Here is a 19975-nt window from a genome sequence, read left to right as displayed (position 1 = left end):
TAACACCCCTGGTGAACTTACATCGGTTCTGGAAGATGCAATGAAGTTGAGGCTGTACTCCTCTACATCATAAGTGATGCTGAAAGCCAGGTCAAGAACTTCCTAAAAAAACATGATAAAAGCACATTATAAAGAGTTTCTATATAGTGGGTATGTTTCCAGGAAAAGTGTGTATCCATATGCACTACCACTCAAAAGTGCAAGTCCACCTGTGCAAGGTGTAAAGAATCTGTATGGGTTACACTGGACAGAAGAGTGAAAACAAAGCAACATCGGAAGTGTCCTACATGTCTGGGAAAGACATAGCAATTCATTTCCTCATCAAACCAAATACATCATGGTGGTGGGGGGCTTGCAGCTAATGGACTCGCTTTTTACTGGTGTTGTATGTGGATATGTGCATGTCTCTTTGGTGGTGCAGACCTTGTTCTGTTTCCCCTTATTCTCTTTCATGTGGGGGCAGTCCTTCCCAGTCAGGAGTGCTTTGATGTCAGCCACAGGAACTGCAAACAGAGCAAATTAGAGCTGTCATTGTTGGGGGAGGCATATGATGAACCTCCAGGCTAGGGTGCATGCCTGCCCCTATGGCTGTAGGACACCACGCTGGACTGTGGTGTGGTGGCCAGCTTACTCTTCTCCTGCAGGGTTTCTATGGGAGGGGTCTCTGTGTCCTCCTCAACATCTCCGTAGTGAAGGACCTTGTGATTGGGCGAGAGGCGGCAGTACCACAGCTTGTCTGAAACGGTTGGTTACAAACAGAACAATACAAAAAAAGTACATTACAGCAATAGGAGAGATCTGAATGCAGATAAGTGATTAAGTTGTCAATTTGTCATATAACAGCACATAAATCAGAATACATGAGTGGCTGCATAGAGGGTTTTTTTTTTTTTTTTATTAAACATAGTATGTGTTGATCAAGCAGATGGAAGATCAGGTGAGATATGAGTCTGAAAGAGGTAAGTTACAAGATTCTTCTTGAATTCTGAGAGAGACTCAGCAGTTTTGAGTGAGAGAAGGAGATCATTCCACCACACTGGAGCCAGAACCATAAAGCTTTGTGCTTTTGATTTTGGACCTCTTATACAATGGATCATGAAGCAGGCAGTACTGGAGAAGCATAGCAGTTTGGTTAGGGTGTAACAAGCGATCACATCTCTACTTAGAGTCTAAGTACCTTGTTTAATGGTCCTACAGCAATAGGTGGCATATGAACCTGTGACCTTTAAATCCAAAGGTAGCAGGAGTAACCCACTACACCACCTGCCCATCTGTGTGCTTCACTCACCCTGACGCCGGCGGCTGCTGATCTTGCGGAAGAGAGTACCGTGACACAGCCGGTTGAGCCTCTGCTGCCGGATAAGCTCCAAGAGTTCTGGCTTCAGGCGCTCTTTCAGCTCACTGTCGGGACACACACACACAAAACAGGGTCCTCAAACACACGTGTAACAGACCTGATAACATTTAATATGTTTTGAATTTCTCCAAATTTATGATGTATAGCAATAACTGTCTGTTGTAACAGGACAGGACTGTAAATGTGTGTGTAATAAAAATATGTAAATGATAAATGTGTATATATAAAAATTATAGCAACATCCTGTGTGTTGAATAGTACCACTGCAGTTTGCTCTTGCTGTCCCACTCATTTATCACTGTGCTACAGCAGAAGTGATGCTTGTTCTCTGCTGCAGGTAAGTTAAACAAGTTTTGCTGCAAAAAGTTTACAATTACAAACTCAGATAATGTTATGTGTTAAACAGCTGGGTTATACATGCAATATGCACACACACAGTCACATCCTTTATTCCTACTTTGCTCCTAGTGTGGACTTCCTCCTGTCCTGGACCAGCAGAGAATCCTTTACTACCGGTACTGCCCTTGAGTTGAGAGTTGCAAATAAATATGACTAAAAACATATATAATAAGTAAAACTGAGGCCATGAACACATACCATGAACAGATGCAATTCTCTTCATTATGACACCACTGAGGTTATTTCCTTCGTTGTGTGCATCAAGGACACAGGAGACAATGAAATAGGATCTACTATCAATGATCTGCTGGTTCACAATTCTCATGACCGATATTTTAACTAATAAATTTATTATAAAACAAAATTTACATCACAAATGCACTGAAGCTCTGTAAAAGCCCAGACACACAATTCCCTGTGTCCTCTTCCCTTCTACGTTTTCGCAGCGGACCGCAATCGCTCAACTCCTGCCCCACCAGTGTGTACTGCTTGACTGGGTCGGGAGATGAAGATTCCAGCGCTTTTTCAAAAAGTGTCTATTGGAGCTGCGCATGCTGGGATGAGGCAGGCAAGACAGGGTGGCAGTGGTGGGACAGGCTAAGCCTGGGCTGTTTAGTGACAAACACTGAGGACAGGGGAGAACACCACTTTAGATGTGACAGCAGAAAAGCTACGGACCTTTAAAGTGCGAGTCACCTTGACCAGCGACTATTAACATATGAATCTGCGAAATACCTCTACAGAGTTCAGGCATACAGTCCCACCAAAGACAGACAATTTATGCATCTTAATTTTGACTGTGAGGAGAAATAACTTGTTCTACTACAAGCACACCTATCCCCAATCATACAAATACTTGTCATACACAAACATTCACCAGTCATCCTGCTCTAAGGACTAAACCCCTAGTTATTTCTCCTTTCTAGGCACTAAAGATTTTTTTTTTTTTTTTAAATGTTAAATTGGGGATTTTTTTTGTCTTTAAACCAAACCTGTGTTGTTTCAGGAACAGATTATAAATCCACAAGAAATAAAAGCAATTATTAGCTTCTCTGGTGTCTGGACCCCCATCTCAGAGTTGACCTTTTGGAGGTCTTTACAGACTGGGTTTTGAATACTGGGGGGACATGCATGTATTGTTTAGAAAGAGCTCTGCACTGCAGATGGGCCAGATGTTGAAACAGGAGTCACTCACAGCACAGGTGGGGCCAGAGTCTCTTCTTGGTGCAGGCGCTCTGTCTGCCGCAGCTTGAGAATCTCACTATAGTTGAGGGCGTTGACCTTGTTCTTGAAGAGCTCCAAGGACGTGGGCTTGCTGGCCAGTGTCCGCGTGATCTGCTCCCGCACAACCTGCATCACCTGAGCAGCAAACAGAGGAAGTGGATCGATGAGCAAGTGGGCACCAGGCAACCCTTAACAATGGGGGTGAAGCGTAAAGTGGGACCGAATGCTACAAACACTATAGGAGAGACTGAAGACACAAAGACAGGTCCAATGTATGAACATCTAGGAAGCTGCATCATTTCACCCAAGAAAATTCACTCGTGGCAAATTCTCGTTTTGACCAATAAATATGTGGTTCTACTGAGCTGGAACTTTGTGATGCCATTGATCACCTTCCATTCTGCATGCAGCGGGGCAGAAAGCAGAGCAGTGCAGCTATGATCAATATAAGCTATCAATACCCCCCGTGATTCAGGATTAGACCATCATAGCTAATCCACTCACTGCAATCCCCACAGTGAAAAATTTCCTGCAAAACACACAATGCAGACAGTACATTTCTGTCATGCAGGTTTTCGGAAAAATTGAGTCAGTCTTGCTTTCCTCCACAAGATCTGGTTTCCTTTCTTCCTTTTTAATGTCCTCTCATCAGTACTAATTAGTAGGGAGTGGATATGGACAGTGGCAGTGTGTGGGTACAGCTGTGAGAGCTTTGGGGGGGGATGAGAAAATGTGTCCAATCTGTTCCAGTCAGCCTACTTCCCAAGCTGTGACCACAAAATACACAACAGCCTCGGATCTGTACAGCGAACAAACAGCAAGGTTTGTGTATGTGTGTGCGCGTGCGCACACACACGCACGCACGCACACACACGCACATTCCCTCTCGCCACACAACTCCGTGGCTCACACAAACTGTCTCCTAGGTAATGGAAGCCTTGCACCCACTTCATCCCCAGATCTGGTGTGAAAGTGACTGCTTTTCAGCAGCCCATGGGTACGGCAAACATCGAATCCGTTTCAGACATAACAGACATCAGGTCATTGCAAAGAACTGCCAAAACACACAATAAGCACTACAATACAGAGCACTAGACAACCATTATAACACAGGTACACACAACACATAAAATACCATATTCACACACTATTACATCCCTAGTTCTCACAAAAGCATTCATCAGGCACATAGCATGATTGTCTAGATGTGTTCAAGAACAATTAAAGAAACAGTCATATTGTATATCACAAAACAAACATTAAATGTAATATTGTGGATAAAGTAGTGTTGCTCACAATATTAAGCTACTTACATTGATTACCCATACAGACAGCTAGATGATATTTATTGTATCAGTTCAGGGTAACTACCATGATCAAGAGTACTACAGCAACAGGCAGGATTTAAACCAACAACCTTGAAGTCCAGAGGTGATGGCTCTAACCACAACACCATCTACAGCCACATTAGACAGCATTTTAATGAACACACTTGCTCATAATTTAATTTGACAAAGTTTAACTCAAATATCTCAAACTGTAATTTATCAACTACTAGAAGTATGCATTTTAATGATGCATAACTAATGAAAGATGTGTGTTGAAGCCAAGAAAACTGCAAGCCAAGTCAGTTGTTACTGTACAATTTCTTCACACAGAGTAGTGTGTTAAAAATGAGACCTCACCTGCGCATGGCACCTTGTGAACACAGTCCACACCGTAGGGGTGCTGTGACTTTCCCGGAGGGAGGGCCAGGCAGCAGGATACTATAAACCGTAGCAGGATCCCTCATGCACACATGCACCCCATCTGAGGGGGGCACTCTGACTCACTACTAGATGCTCTTACCTTGGCTACTGAGAGGGGTCAACTGCCCTCGATCCTGTTCGAGCCTTTTGTAGAGCCTGGTGCCGTTCGCCTGCAGCCCCTGGTGTACACAGACCACTGGCACCAAGCCACATAACCCCCAGCCCACCCTCAACCAGCCTTTTCCAGGAGATGCATCAGCCACTGACAGAGGAAGGACCGCCCACTCACGCAGGCACAAGTACATGCTGCCTTCCCTGCCCCCAGCTGGAAGTGACAAGTTGGCGGCCATTAATGCTAGTAAACTTATTGAGCAGCAACATAGTCATATGCTTACTAAATGATGTGAAAGGGAGAGAGATAGAGGGAGGGAGAGAGTGAGTCTGTGTGTCTGTGTGTGTGTGTGTGTGTGTCACACACACAGGATGGAGACCAAGGTGCAAAATAATGCCTAAAACACACTAAATATTGAAAATGACCCAGAACGCTGAGCAATAAGTTTACAGAAAAGATACAATCAATTCCTAGAAAGAGGAATGTTACAGAAGCACCCTGATACCTGCAGGCAGATCAGTGGCCCAGGCTGACAAGCTCAGGGTCACAGCCAGTTTCAGAAAGAACATCCTCAGCACAGAACAGGCTTAAAATCACGCAAGGTAACCAGGTGGAAAATCATGTGTGGTACCTGTGGGAGGAAGTGGGACTGAAACTGGAAACTACTGAATCCAGAGGTGGAGGCTCTAAACAATGTGTGACCTACTGCCCCCAGGCTGGGAATGTAAGAGGATGACCAGCAACCAAACAGACTGACTCAACAGCAGCAGCAACAATAGACACAGCTCTTTCAACAGAAGTTTCTGGAAACAGTCTACTAATGTAGTTGCTGAGAATTACCGTCAACTGAACAGCACTTAATCGCAAAGTGCATCATGGTGTGCGCCGAGTAACAAGTTAGTCTCAGAGTTTTAATAATCCCCTCTGTGTTCTCACCATAGACTGAACGTCAGGAGTGCCAAAAAGCTCTCACACAGTCAACTGAGCTATAATCCGACACAAAGCAAAAACAGATTGAGCAGAGTGAGTAACTTCAAGACACAGTGCAGCTGAAACAGCAGAACGTAGAAGCACTTCGCCAGCTCCCTTTGAGTAATTGATAGAGAGAGAAGGGGAAGGGGGGGAGGGGAAAAAAAAATAAAAATACCCCACACACATAACATGACCCCATTTTCAACAATGCAATATGGAACCCTCCCTTTGACCCACCCTAAGCATAAAAAAACTAACAATTAACAACTGAATTAAACAAAAATAAATACAGCAAGAAAAACAAAGTTGTTTAAATGTGGGCACATAACATGTTTGCATCCTCATACAAAATAACAAACCAGATTTAAAACTAAGTTGGCACCTGACATCGTAAATCAAAGTGCAATGTGAGACGGAGGCACGTTATATCTGGTTGCCCCCCTACTCTGCAGGGATGTGCTGTGGCATCTTCAATCCACACCCATCCCCCCACCTCACCCATCGTTTCCCCCTGCCCTTTGGTCATCTTTCCTGAAGGATCAACAGAACTAGTCATTTTGCCAAAAAATGAGTCAAAAGGTATCAAGTCCCCACTCAGGGACATGGAGAGGAGAGGGTGGAGCAGCCATGAACAGTTCAGTCTCAGGAGGAAGGGGGGGTTCCTCCGAAACACACTAACAGAATCTGCTGTGCCAATGGATATCAAAAAGACAAAGAAAACGTACTGTATATAGGCAGTGTAGAGGTTAACAGTTAGCACAGCCACCCTGGACTCAAGGGAAACAGGTTCAGATTCTACCTCCTCCTGTAGTACTCTTCACCAAGATAATCACCCTGAACTGATTCAGCAAGAAATTACTCCACTGTGTAAATGGGTAAATCTGTAAAAACTGTACATTTCTGGCAAAATTGTCAGCTGACGATGCAAATGTAAATATATAACTAGACAAAACTATGAAAGAAAATATTACAATCATAGAGCTGAAAACAGAATCTACACAGATAAACCATCCAAATTGCTTGTTAATGTCAACTGCCTACACAGGGGAAAAAAAAAGAAGAAAAAAAAAAAAAGATTCTACATTACAGAGAAATTCAAATCACACGGGAGTCCAAACATTACAGGCCCTGGCACATCACAAAGCGGAGGACAATTTACACCGCACCGTACTTTACTGGTCCCTGTATGCACAACGGAGACCAAATATTTACCAACAAGAGCGGTTTGCACCTTGACGCTTCAGCTTCTTATCCGAGACTCTCTCACGACGCTTGGGCTTCTGTTTTAGAAGACCATGATCGGAGCGGCACCGACCCACAATGCCATTCTAGCTCACTCCCAGCAGAGCATGTACGTGTGTGTTTGTCCCCCAACCCAACTGTTTAATGCTGATGTAACCAGCTGCTGTGTGGTCCATCGCTTGCTTCCCTGCACTCCCAGCGCAAAACATTTCTGCCGTCGGGGCGATTCTTTCAGTAGCATTAATACCATGGTGAAAAGGCACGCACCCCATTGTTTATGCTGCTTGCCAGCTGAGCTTTTGCTTCCAAATGGGGGCTAGAAATGCTACGTTTACCGTCGTGTTAGTACTCCTGGCGCCCCAAAAAGAGCAGTAAACTGGTAATTAGGCACCATGCAGAGGACAACAGACACAGGTTTCTTTGAGCCAGGTTATGGTTCTGCTACAGGTTTCATGCACAGTACATTCCTTTGGCTTATTAAGCGGTAACAGTAATGAAATCTAAAGTCTATACTGGACAACAGGAAACACACACCAGTGCTACCCACACAGTAACAGATTATGGCCCACAAGGGAGAATGATAATATACACGCGCACATAGAATGTGTGGCATACTAGACATATATACAGACAAGCACAAGTCAGCGCTGGTTATCAGGATGAGAGAACACTCAAGGTGAGGCGATGCCATTTTGAAGATACACATGTTATGGTAGCTATGCATGTCTCTTTGTGTGTGTGTGTGTGTGTGTGTGTTATCAGTCTCCCCTGCATGTCGCACAGATGTTAAAACCTTGCAGGACAGGAAATGGGGGCAAATGGTAGCATAGTGCTTAGAGCTGCCTCCTTTAGACCCAAGGGTCGCAGGTTTGCAGTAAGTATAAAAATAATCTTCAGCTGTAGTACCCTTGAGCAAGGTCCCTACTCTCAAGTCTTCCATTAAGAATTAACCAGCTGTATAGATGGGTAAATTTACATTTATTCACTTAGACACTTTTCTCTAAAGCGACTCCCAATAAACTCTATGTAGCGTTATGAGCCCACACACCTTATTCAGCAAGGTGACTTACACTGCTAGATACACTATTTACACTGGGTCACTCATCCATACATCAGTGGAACACACAGTCTCTGTGTTACTCACACACTATGGGGGAACCTGAACAGCATGTCTTTGGATGGCTAAGTGATCATAAGTATGTTAACACTAAGTCGCTTTGGAGAAAATGCATCAGCTAAATGAATAAATGTAAATAAGCACACACAGCAATCATAAATAAATGTGACTCAAAGATGGTGAATCACATCTCAGCAGTGCATGTGATGAAAGACCAGATAATGCCACTAATGATAAAGTGAATTCGAATGAAGACTAAACGTCTGATGATAGCGAAGCAGCTGATGAAGGATGACTTCAGGTTATTTCATAAAGGTACTAGTATATTAAACACGTGTGCACCCAATTAAAACCGCTGTTGCAATTCACCCTAGTAAAATTATGCTTTCATTGTAGTTATATTTATATTTATTTGCATTCAGCTTAGTTATATTTACCTGACACCTGACTTCAGAGCAACTTACGATTTATGCAGCAAGGTAATTTTTAGCTCATCGATTCAAGTACCTTTGTCAAGGGTACTACAGCAGGAAGTTGTATTTGAACATGTGTCCTTTAGGTCCAAAGGTGGTAGCTCCAAGCAGTAGATCACCTGCTCCTACAGATTAGATAAGTGGAAGACTTTGACTTTTAGTGAAACGACAGTAAAACAACACCTGTCTGAGGCCATGTACTCCAACACATATGTATAAGACACAAACTTGTTTCATTGCGTTACAAGCGATCGCCTTTCCCCTCATAAGAGCGGAAAGGACAGGCGAGTGGAGAACCCTCTCACATGTAATTTATAATGACTGGCAAACTTGAACAAAGTGCAGAACCACCAAGTGTGAGGTGCCAGCGTAAGCAGTAGCAGCAGTTTACCTGTGGTTTCAGTTTTCCATATGATACCGGCAGATTGTGGGTTTTCAGTGCAACCCTCTGACAACAAGAGCACAGGCAAAGTAACCACTGGCCCTCAACAGGCATGAACACTGAGGTGCTGGAAATTCCCATGACGTGTATATCTGGCAGCTCTGAAATTCACCTCTAACTGTGCGCACACACGCACACACAGGCTAACAGCTTTACCTTATCAAAGTCCTCCTGTGTAGCACGCATTTCCTTCCAAGTCTTGTTGAGTAGCTGAATGCAGATGCAGAAGAGCTCATTGAAGATGCGGTCCTGGGAGAAGAAGATGGGGTGGAAGTCGGAGCGGGTCTCGGACGCTGCCAGTAGGGGAGAGTACAGTGAAAAGCAAAGTTAAGAGGGTTTACATCTCATAGGCCCCCATTCATAACAAACTTTCTAAACAGTTCTCAGTTTGTACTCTGCAATGCAGCTTTAGTATAAGTTTTTTATTCTTTTTTTTTTTAACCTACATTTGCCAGTTATACCTACTTATTCTCTGAAATTTACAAGGATATACAAGAGTTGCTTGAAAAGCATTGACATCGACTGTATTGCGCACGTGCCGTGTGGTGGGGGAGCACACAGCAGGACCTCTTTCTGTTTAGTCCTTCACTCTTTTCAACTCATGCTTTGTGACGGCAGCCCCAGGGGATGTTTCTTCAAATATGCGCAACAGAATTTTCTTTAAAGCCCCAAAAAACTGGTCAAGATACTTCTGAAGAGTAGAATCAAGCATATGGAACAAAACTTTGCTGAGAAGGAAACTCATCTAATAAAAAGGAGGAGAAGCTGCAGTTGTCACCTTGGAGACAATGTTAAAAAAAATGGCTGCTACAGTTTTTGGAGGACTGCAAGAAGGGTGTTGTGTATGAAAAGGAAAAGGATGCCATTCCTGAGGGACCTTCAGATGCTGAATGATGGGTACGGTCTCAGACCTTTACAATCAACAAATGCATATGGTAAAATGAGAAACAGTGAAAGTCTCCGTCTGTCCTCAACAACAGTGGAGCCTCTTGCCCCATTCAAGCTCCTTGGGCCCCGTTTCAGCTCGGTCCCAACTCACGTGGCTCCCCGATGCGGAAAATCTCGCACAGGATAAGGGTGAGCTGGATGCTGCTGCGTGCGAATGGGCACTCGTGCTTGTCTTCCCGACTGCTGTTCTCCAACACAAACTGCCAAAGGTAGACATTTCTCATTTTAAACTCCACTGAGTGTGCAACTAAAATAAAAACACAAAGTAAATGAAGAAAAGGTGGTTCACAAAGCTAAAGCACTGCTGTATATCATATAAGTTGCTTGAAATAACCCCTATAGGTATTTTTTTTTTTTTTTTAATTAAACAAAACTAGCAGGATTCTGTCTTGAAGAACTCCTTCTTTAAGTTCCATGCTTCCCATTTAAAGCCTGGCTCTGGATTTGAGCTTTTGGCATCCCTCCCTCTGCTTTCACTTGTTCCATTTTTGCTATAATGGACAATATTACTAGGGACACATTGTTTCAATGCCCCCTCCCAAGTTAAATTATTTTATTTTCCATTTAAAATTATTTCTCAGAATGTCAATTTAATGAAAAGCAGGATGCTTAAAGTACTCCTAACATTTCTTAAACTAAACAGAAAATCAGTCTGCTCATGGATTCATTGTAAACGTACAAGGTCCTGCATTAGATTTACTTCTTCTAGCTTTAATAATTCAGTATTAGTTTGTTCTTCACCTGAAGTTCCCTCTATAAATACAGGATATTAATAATTAAAGTAATGAATCTTCTGCTAGATAAAAAGTAACATTTCATCTGTATAACAACTCATACGAGCGCTGGACACCTTTTCTGGATAGTGGACTTCTCGGACAATCATTCTTGATCACACTTCAGAAATATAGCATTTCCTTTGCTTTATTATGTGAATGTGTATTCTTAATTCCTGTTTCCATTTCCCTGTGACCCAGTGTTGATGCTGTTGCTTATCAATTTTTAAAAAAAAGTTCCCTGTCCTCCTCTTTCCCCCTCCTTCCTTTTCTTCTCTTTCTCTATTGTCTTTCATCCTTTTCCTCGATAGCCTGTCAAAGCTCACCCTGCTGTAGGCATCTGGATAGCGGGAAGCAAAGTATGTCATAGTGTCGAGTGCCAGCAGCCCTGGCGGGGCTCGAACGAGGTCCTGTCCCGGGTTACTGTTGTTCTGTACACAGGAAAGAGGACATGGAGAAACTGTTTGTGAAACTCATGAGGTCAGTATAATGTCAGTGAATGAGGGACAGAGTGTGGAATGAGGCTGGAGCACAAGAGGGATGGGAGGAAGCACACGGGGCAGGAGGACATACGGAGAAGCCCAGCTTCTTGAACTCCTTGGCACAGAGGGAGCGCCGACGCTCATTGCTTAGGCTCCCCTCACTTTCTGTCTCAAACGCCAGCTGCCGCAGGTTGTGCAGCATATCCCTTTGGTCCTGGGGGCGGGGTTGGGGTTTGTGAACGAGAGAGATGGGTGTTACCCAGGAAACAAGCAGAAATTCACCACAAAGTCCACAGTCCCTGTTAGTCTTTCTGATTAACATTGTATTAATCTGCCACCCAACTTAATCTGTCTGTTTTCTGGTTTTGGTTTGTGCTTTTTTCTTGTTTCTTTATAATTATTTTATTATTATTATGCAGCTAATGCTTTTGTCAAAAGCACATTTCTTCAGGGTAGCAGTGACGTTTAAGCAGCACCCATAAAACTTTTCACTTGCACACAGCCCTATAGGGCTCTGACCCCCTTTCAAGCAAAAGGGTCACCTGGTTGTAAGAATCCAGCGGTGTCCTCATGAGGGGCTCCAGGAGGTTAAGGGTAACAGACTGCAGGACATACAGGTAGTGGGCCATCTCATCCCCTACAGGGCCAGAGCTGTGGATGATATTCTGTGGACCAATACAAAAAGTCAGTGTGTACCATGAAGGTCACATTAATTTCATCAATAATTTATTATAATGGGTCATTCATATCCTCAAAAAATACACAGTTTTAAGTAAAAAAAAAAAAAAAAAAAAAAAGACCTTCCTATTCAAAAAAGGCAGAGGACTGAACTTTAAAATAATTCAGTTACTCTTTGAGATCAGTTCTTTATAAAGCAGAATTTAACATTTTACACTGTAAAACTAAGACTGCAGCCTTTACATTTTTCATTAGCACATCAGTATTTTATTTGTCCTCAGACATCCCTACCAGGAAAAAAAACAAACAGGTCATCTGTTTTGCAGGATATAGACTCAGAAACGTATACTTAAGAGTAAGCACAACAAGACACAGATGTTCGAAACACATGCGAATTGCGTGCAAAACTTCTAGATGTGAGGTTCAATTGTAAAAAGTGGATAATTACCTTGTAAATATACTGACGCAGATTTTTGTTCCCCAGGTAAGCTAACAGTTCCTGGGAAATAAGAGGAAACCGTAGAAAAATATTCAAGGTAGATAACCAATGCATAAATAGTAACGTTCAGTTACTTTTTAAACCTTCATCATAAGTCTCCACATATATGACCTACCTGCCAACTAGAAATAGTACACACTTTCTTAACCGGCGAAGTGAATGACAGAAGTGACCCAGCAGGTGGCAGCAATGGCACTTTACAAGCCAACAATGCACTCCAGTTACTCATTCACTTCTGACTCAGATCCTCACTCCCAAATTCCCAAGTTGGAAAGAACTAAATTTCACATTCTTGAGCTACCGCCACAGAGAATAATTTATCTAATTACTAATATGACACAGCATTTATTTGCTCAGAACACAGTAAGTGGAAAAACCAGGATGGAATCCAACATATACTGGTGTGCAATTTAAAGGAGACTGCAGACATGTAATTAAGGTGAGCAGAGAGCAGCTTGTCAAGTCAGCCCTACCTGTCTGTCTACTTCCCCAGCTGTCTGCAGCAAGGCCATGAGCAGAGCCATGGCTTTCGTCTGGATCTGCTGGTTGGTCCTGTGAGATGGAGAGGAGAAGGGGTTCGATCACAGAGCGCTGGATAGATGTTTCTGTCTCCCAGCCATTATTCCATTTCCCCAACTGCAGCACTAAATCAAAAATGGACCCTCTGTATCCATGCCACAGAACATTTGTTGGTTCTGGGTAACAAACACTAGACAACCCTCTTCTTTAGAACCACTGCTTTGTCTATATGGCATTTTAAAACAATGCCATTTATCTAACTACGTAAGTAATTATGCACACTGCATTCCAACTAAAAAACTGGCAACCAAGTAAATTATGTTCAGAATTTTGCCTCGGTGAGAATTTTTCCTTCTTACTTTGAAGTTCAGGTATTTCACTTCACAATCACTGCTTCTACTAAAATAAAAAATAAAAAAAGGTGTCCATAGATCAAAGCAGAAACCTTGACCAGTAAAAACACAGTCTGAACAAAGTCATATGACGATTACTTGTGTTCCAATATCCCAGGCTTTGAACGGCTTCACCCCGCCAGTCTGGCCATCTGAACTGTCTTCTCGTGCCAACTGTTCTCTCTTCATCTGAGATTGTTTAACTCCTGCTCTGATTTCTTTACAAGATGCCTGCTGCGAGGACTGCCACTGGATCTCATACTATCCGTTTACTCATAATTCTGGGCCTCTGTGGTTAATTTCGTGGAAGATGTCTTTGTGAGCAGTTCTGCAATTTCCCCCCTAAAGGAGAACTGTATATGGATTGTCAAGTATGACTATACGAGTTGTGCATGTGAACAGGTGAACTCACACCAACCCTCTTTAACTCCTTCAGGGATCTGATAGCACTGGACTGGGACACACTGGACTGTGGTCCCAAGGAGAAGTTCAGAGGTTCTACAACCCTGAACATTCCAAACAACAGCTGAGAAGCTTTTAAATGTCAGACGCTGAGATGGCAGATCAGAGCTCTCAAAACTACAGACCCGTACACCCTACCCTTTACATCTGCCAAAATTTTATATGCGTCTTACCATTTCTTACTGAAAATACAAAAAACTTTTTTGAACACACCTGCAAAGTTTCTCTTTGTAGACAGTTTACCAAAGTGAGTTCATACTCTGTGGAAATGGCCCCACAAACAGCTTTGTCATTGTTCTATGCCCAAGACCTTTTAAGTCTACAGCTGGAACAAAGGTTTTAAGAAAATTTCTAAAAATTGTTTTCTTTTCTACTCTACATTATAACTGAATGCAATAATTAATTTCTCTTAACTGCTTGCCCTGTTCGGGGTCACGGCATGGAAGTTGGGAGGTACATCCTAGACAGGACAATTCATCGCAGGGTAGCCATCAACACAGAAATTAGTGGTTCAATTTGTCATTTTATAGTTGCTATTTTTTTTTTTTTTTTAAGATTTACTCAGACTACAGGGTTCATGGCCAGCTATTCAACTATTGTTATAAAAATTTATTATAAAATTTCTTCGTTGCAGGGGTGGATGTGCAAGAAACCCGCTGCAAACATGAAGGGTCTAGGGTACCATGAAACAATGTTGGACATGAAGGAATCACAGGCTTTTCCCAGAACTTTTAGAGTCCTAGCATTACCCACACACCCACTGAACATAAAAAGACAACCTGCGATCAAGGACTCCTCTCCACAACAGATGCATAGCCAAGATGAAAGCGGTGGTGTGATCAGAGAAAGTCACGCTTGTAAACATGGTCCTCCCAGGGGCTGCACTAATTTCACAAATTTCCTGCCTTTCAGCATCCAGCAGGCTGTCTGGATGCTTGTGTGACTCAGATGTTTTACTAAATGTAACTACTGCTGCTGCTGGGCCTTCATTCCAGAGCTATTTGTGTATGTGAGTGTGTGCATGTACACACTGTGACTCCTCACACTTGCAGGTGGGTGATCAGTCTCTCCAGAGTCACCTCCTGCCTGACCAGCTGGAAGAGGCTGTTGCTGCTCAGGACCATGTTCTCCAGGATGGCCAACGCCAGCCGCTGTATGGAGGCATCCTGAACTTTGGCGTTGACAAAGCTGGCAATCTGAGAGGGATCAGACGTGTCACTTGCAGAATAGCAGGATGTAATCACAGGATGGCAGAAGCAGGACTTTCAAAAGTACCTTCTTGATGAAGGCAGAGGACAGGTTTTCCCAGGAAACAATGCCATGATCCATGAGCTCCATGAAGCCAGTCAGTGTGTGAGTCATGATGAGACAAGACCTGGGGGTCAAGAACAAATTCCAAAACAAAAAAAAAAAAAAACATTTGCTTAATTTAAAAAAAAAAAAAAAAACATTTACCCAATACATAATGAAAAGTGTTCTGTTACATTATCAAAGCTATCAGCAACTACAGTACTTCAACTATCAACAACAAGCAGTAATTACATTTACATACAGCACCAAGCCTGCAAGGATGAGCACAGGTATCACTGACTTGTCAATATACACACCTAACACTTGCAAGTGTGTAAAATCCACTATACAGAAAATCCAGCGCTTTGTTTTCATTGTGTACTTGGGGTTTGACTCTGGCCTTGTTGCCATTTTGTGGCGTTTGCACATACTCCACACTGTTCACCTGGGTTTCCTCCTCCATCAGTCAAGATCTTATTCAAATTGGTCCAATTCCAAATCAATGCAAAATGAAATCAGGTGCAAGAAACAGAGTGGCACACTAAACTAATGCCAGAGGTAAAATCACTTCACAAAAAGCCTAAAATAAATACAGGGGAATGGCCTTTAGGAAGGGGGTGCAGTGGCGCAGCGGGTTTGGCCGAGTCCTGCTCTCTGGCAAGCCTGGGGTTTGAGCCCCGCTTGGGGTGCCTTGTGATGGACTGGCGTCCCATCCTGGGTGTGTCCCCTCCAGCCTTATGCCCTGTGTTGCCAGGTTAGGCTCCAGCTCGCTCCAACCCCCGGTTGGGACAAGCGGCGCGCTTGTGTGCGTGCGTGTGTGCGCGCGTGTGTGTGTGCGAGGCCTTTAGGACTTCAGAGGAACTGTGGCTAAAAATAGTACAGAAATACTGCTTGGCATCACCATGAAACATGTAGAATGAGGTTTTTACAATTAAATTTGCATTTGTAAATACTATTAATCTTACTTTACATGCAAAATTTTGTATTATTTCCGCCACAGTTAGGGTATACCCTGACCACAGATACACAGGAGGAATGCTGCACGCCAACATTTCCAGATTACACACATACATAGCTACTGGAGCAAGGCGCTAACTTCGTGTCACAGCGAGTCCAAATTCCTTTGGTGCATGTGGGAGATTAGGTTTGATAGCTGTAAACTGAGTTTATCCTTGCATGGCCAAACTAATGGTGTGGCATCACATGTCATTCCAGTGTCACATGTGTGATTTTGTTTACCTTTTTTTCTTTGTGTGTGTGTGTGTGTGTGTGTGTGTGTGTGTGTAACAAAAAGGAAGGAACCATGCAGTGTCTTGTACAGTACATAACACTTACTTACCAATTCAACACTTAAAAATATTTGTGTGATGTATACAAGAATACAATATATGTATAAGAATGCAATAACTGTATACAAGAAAAGGAAAACATTGGGGCATTGAGTCCAGTTCATTTGAATACAGCATCTTTACACAGATTTGGTTCAGTTCTGTAACTTGCTGGAAAAATGACATCTGGGCATAACCTTGGATAATATAAATGAAATTTAATGATTAATGAAGAATAATTGATGGAGGAAAGTGATTATGTAGACAGGGACCACTGATGACCACAGATGACTGACAATGACTTTCCTTTCCTCTACTGCACTGTAACCTCACTGAAACCCACAACAAAGTCAATCACCCAGAGCAGCAGCAATGCACATCACACTCACTCCTTGTCCTCTTCCACTATTTGTACTAGTAGGGAGTGTCCGTCGCGGCTGATAAACTCCTGAGCAAAGGTGATATCGGTGGACACGTCCGCCAGCTGCTTCAGAGAGTCACAGCGTACTCCTGAGTCAGAGCTCTGGATGCCCTTATACAGGTCCTCGGCACAGCGGCCCTGAAACACACACATGACTGTAAACCATACTTGTAAACCAAATGCCTCATGAGCAATAAAGACAAATTCCTAGCTGGTAAAATCACAATGATGACTGATGTAGACACCAGGAGGCGTAGCGGTTAGAGCTACCTCCTTGCAGCTAAAGGAATCAAGTTTTAATTCACCTCCTGCTGCAGGACCCTTAATCAAGGTATGTATCCTGACTTTACCCTCAAGTTAAAAAGAAAATAAAACCCAGCTGTATAAACTCGTAAATCACTGTAATCAGCTCAACACTATAAGACGCTCTGGGGAAAAGCACTGGCCAACCTTGTGCTGAGATTGTAGTACTCACAGCAATCTTGATTGAAAACTCCTGCTGAGAGAGGCTGGTAAATCCAGTAATATCCTCTGCAAAAGCCTACAGTAAAGCACTTGGTGAAGACTGTGGAAGAGCACGGTAACTAGGCGCTGACCGGACTATGAGTAGGCCCAGCAGGTGTGACTATGTAACTTGACGTTACCCCTTGTCCGACTGTCCGGGACAGAAAATGATCAAATTAAGGTAAAATATTAATAAACTGCATGACGTCACTAATTGCATTTTGGTTTTGAAATCTCCCTGGAATTTGTGAAATTAAGTGAAATAGTTTAATATTCAAGCAACTTATGTCGGAGCCTTATTTGTAAGTATAACTACATTTGTCAGACTTTTCCTGAAAGCAACTGCCGATTTAACCATTTATACAGCTAGGTCATTTTTACTGAAGTAAGTATTTAGGATAAGTAGCTTGATGAAGGGTGCAACAAAAATGACAGTGTGACAGGAAGTGGGACTCGAACCTGTGACCTTCAGATGCAAAGATGAGGTACTAACCACGATGCCACCTGCTGTACATTTCCTTTCACATGATGCTCTGATTGCCTTGCATCGATTACAAAGATATTTTAAAACATAGATTTTGATTTATCTTTCCAATATATTCCAAAACTTGACAGGAGCAAAATACAATGGGAAAGTTAAAATGTACAATGTTCTTGTCATGTGAACAACCAAACACTACAAATTAATAGGAAGCCATGAGAGGCCTTCCCAACAAGGTCGCGTCCCAGCTCTCCTTCCTCTTGGCCGTTTTTGGAACTTGGAGCAGAGCACGGCTGTAGTGGGACTGCACCGCCCACACACAAAAGTATGCGTCTTGGAGCTGCTCACATTGGAACACACACTCCCGACCCACTCACACAAGCACAGGCACGCGCGCGCACACACACACACACCCTTGTAACAGTACAGGAGTTTAGCTGGAATAACTTTTTGTGCAACAGACGCGCTCACACGCGCGCGCACACACACATTCCAGTTCCTACCTTCATAAGTCATAAGGAGGAATTACAGCTTCTCAGCATACAAAGCTTTCCCTGCTGCTTCAGGAGACACAAACACCCCTTTGTTCTGAGACTTCCACAGAGCATGATCTCAGAAATGGGGGCAAGGGTTTAATGGTGTTCTGGGGGGCTAGAGGACACACGGCAGGACCAGGCAAAAGCCGCTCACCACAGCCTGCCCATTTCCGCCCGTTCGGTGACCAAAGCAGCCAGACAGAATGAGCTAAACAGCAGGCCAACAATAAGGGACTTCTCTGTTCTTCTGAACTTAGCCAGGCAATTCCCGGAATTTGGAAGGGTCAAGGAGGAATGAGATGCCGTTCCCGTAGGGTCAGCGGAACGGGGGTGGAGAGTGCTCAGGACACACAGGGTAATTCTGAAGCCCGGGACCCTAAGTCACACTCACCGGTGCCTTTGTCAGACGCAGAATGCTGCCGTTCTTGATGTCCAGCCGGTTCTGGAACAGAAACAGACACAGCTCAAGTTACTTGTACTATTAGAAACTGCAAGGCAATAATGTGTGTATTTTGGGAAGTGTAACAGTCCACTATAACAATGGAAGACTACTAGTCTGTGTGTGAGTGACACAGAGAGAGAGCGTTTCACTGATGTATGGATGAGTGACCCATTGTAAGTAGTGTGTCTAGCAGTGTAAGTCACCTTGGTGAATAAAGTGTGTGGGCTTGTAACACTACACAGTATCCATTGTAAGCTGCCTTGGAGAGAAGCATCTGCTAAGTGAATAAATGTAAATGTACTTTGGAACAGAGAGAAAATAAGTCTTGTAAAGCAACTTTTACTGGTAGTACAAAGTATAGTTACTAATAGGCTTACAAAGTCTGAAAGAAAATGAGAGAGCGAGAGAAACGGAGGGATAAATGGAAAAGTGATTGAGAGGAAGGGAAGGAAGATAGGTGGGAAGAGTAAGTTGGGCGGTGGAGTGCAGAGGAAACGGTGTAAGAGGGAAGCAGGTCGCCATGTCCCGACTCGCCCTGACTGCCTCAAACAGGCTGCTGGAATCTCTCTTCCTGAACAAGGTGGGTCTCCCTTGGAAAACTGCTACGATACAGGCACACATGCACCTCTCACACTTTCGTAAGGGTGATTTAACCTACTTTCCAGTCACCTTTTTTTATTCCTTCCTACCATCCCCCTATCCCTAGCAAAGGATGTAAACACTGATAGTGGATTGGTACACACTGCAGCAGAGTAGTAGTACAAAGGTCGCATACTACCAAGGTTAAGGCCCGAAGAATTAAAGGAAGAAAAACTGAAATTTTAAATAAAACACGTTTTACGCATTTCAAGGGGAACTGTACACTTTATTTAAAAATTAAAATTAGCTCAATGTACTATGTCATTACTCTCATAAAAATACTATAGGCTACTGTGAAATCAATAACATATTAGATACCATTTGCGGGAAAAAATGAAAAATTTACCGTTTCTGTTATGTAGGTCTGAACACTGTCAGCATATTGAAGGGCATAGTTGTCCGGTCCTTGGAGATTCCATCTGCAAAGAAACAAACAGAGAAGACATTCACTTTACTAACTAACTACACCTGGTAAAAATAGCATAGCCCAGTGCA

The 19975-nt window shown here is 43.1% G+C and overlaps 1 protein-coding gene across 1 annotated transcript in view; it reads right to left on the bottom strand.

The window, feature by feature from the left end:
* Positions 1-19975, bottom strand: part of elmo3 (engulfment and cell motility 3) — a 28671-nt gene that overhangs the window by 3534 nt on the left and 5162 nt on the right. The window contains exons 4-20 of the mRNA XM_018738966.2: positions 19827-19899; positions 18791-18841; positions 16847-17016; positions 15115-15214; positions 14884-15035; positions 12940-13018; positions 12416-12466; positions 11832-11954; positions 11381-11503; positions 11134-11238; positions 10126-10234; positions 9243-9379; positions 2952-3115; positions 1289-1401; positions 632-736; positions 424-503; positions 22-102 (exon numbers count right to left, since the gene is read on the bottom strand). Of these exons, the coding sequence (XP_018594482.1) occupies positions 22-102; positions 424-503; positions 632-736; positions 1289-1401; positions 2952-3115; positions 9243-9379; positions 10126-10234; positions 11134-11238; positions 11381-11503; positions 11832-11954; positions 12416-12466; positions 12940-13018; positions 14884-15035; positions 15115-15214; positions 16847-17016; positions 18791-18841; positions 19827-19899 (1816 nt within the window). The remainder of the gene's footprint in view (positions 1-21; positions 103-423; positions 504-631; positions 737-1288; positions 1402-2951; positions 3116-9242; positions 9380-10125; positions 10235-11133; positions 11239-11380; positions 11504-11831; positions 11955-12415; positions 12467-12939; positions 13019-14883; positions 15036-15114; positions 15215-16846; positions 17017-18790; positions 18842-19826; positions 19900-19975) is intronic.

This window comes from Scleropages formosus, chromosome 7 (genome assembly GCF_900964775.1).
Source record: "Scleropages formosus chromosome 7, fSclFor1.1, whole genome shotgun sequence".
Taxonomy (NCBI): Eukaryota; Metazoa; Chordata; class Actinopteri; order Osteoglossiformes; family Osteoglossidae; genus Scleropages; species Scleropages formosus.
This window is presented reverse-complemented; position numbering and strand designations above follow the sequence as displayed.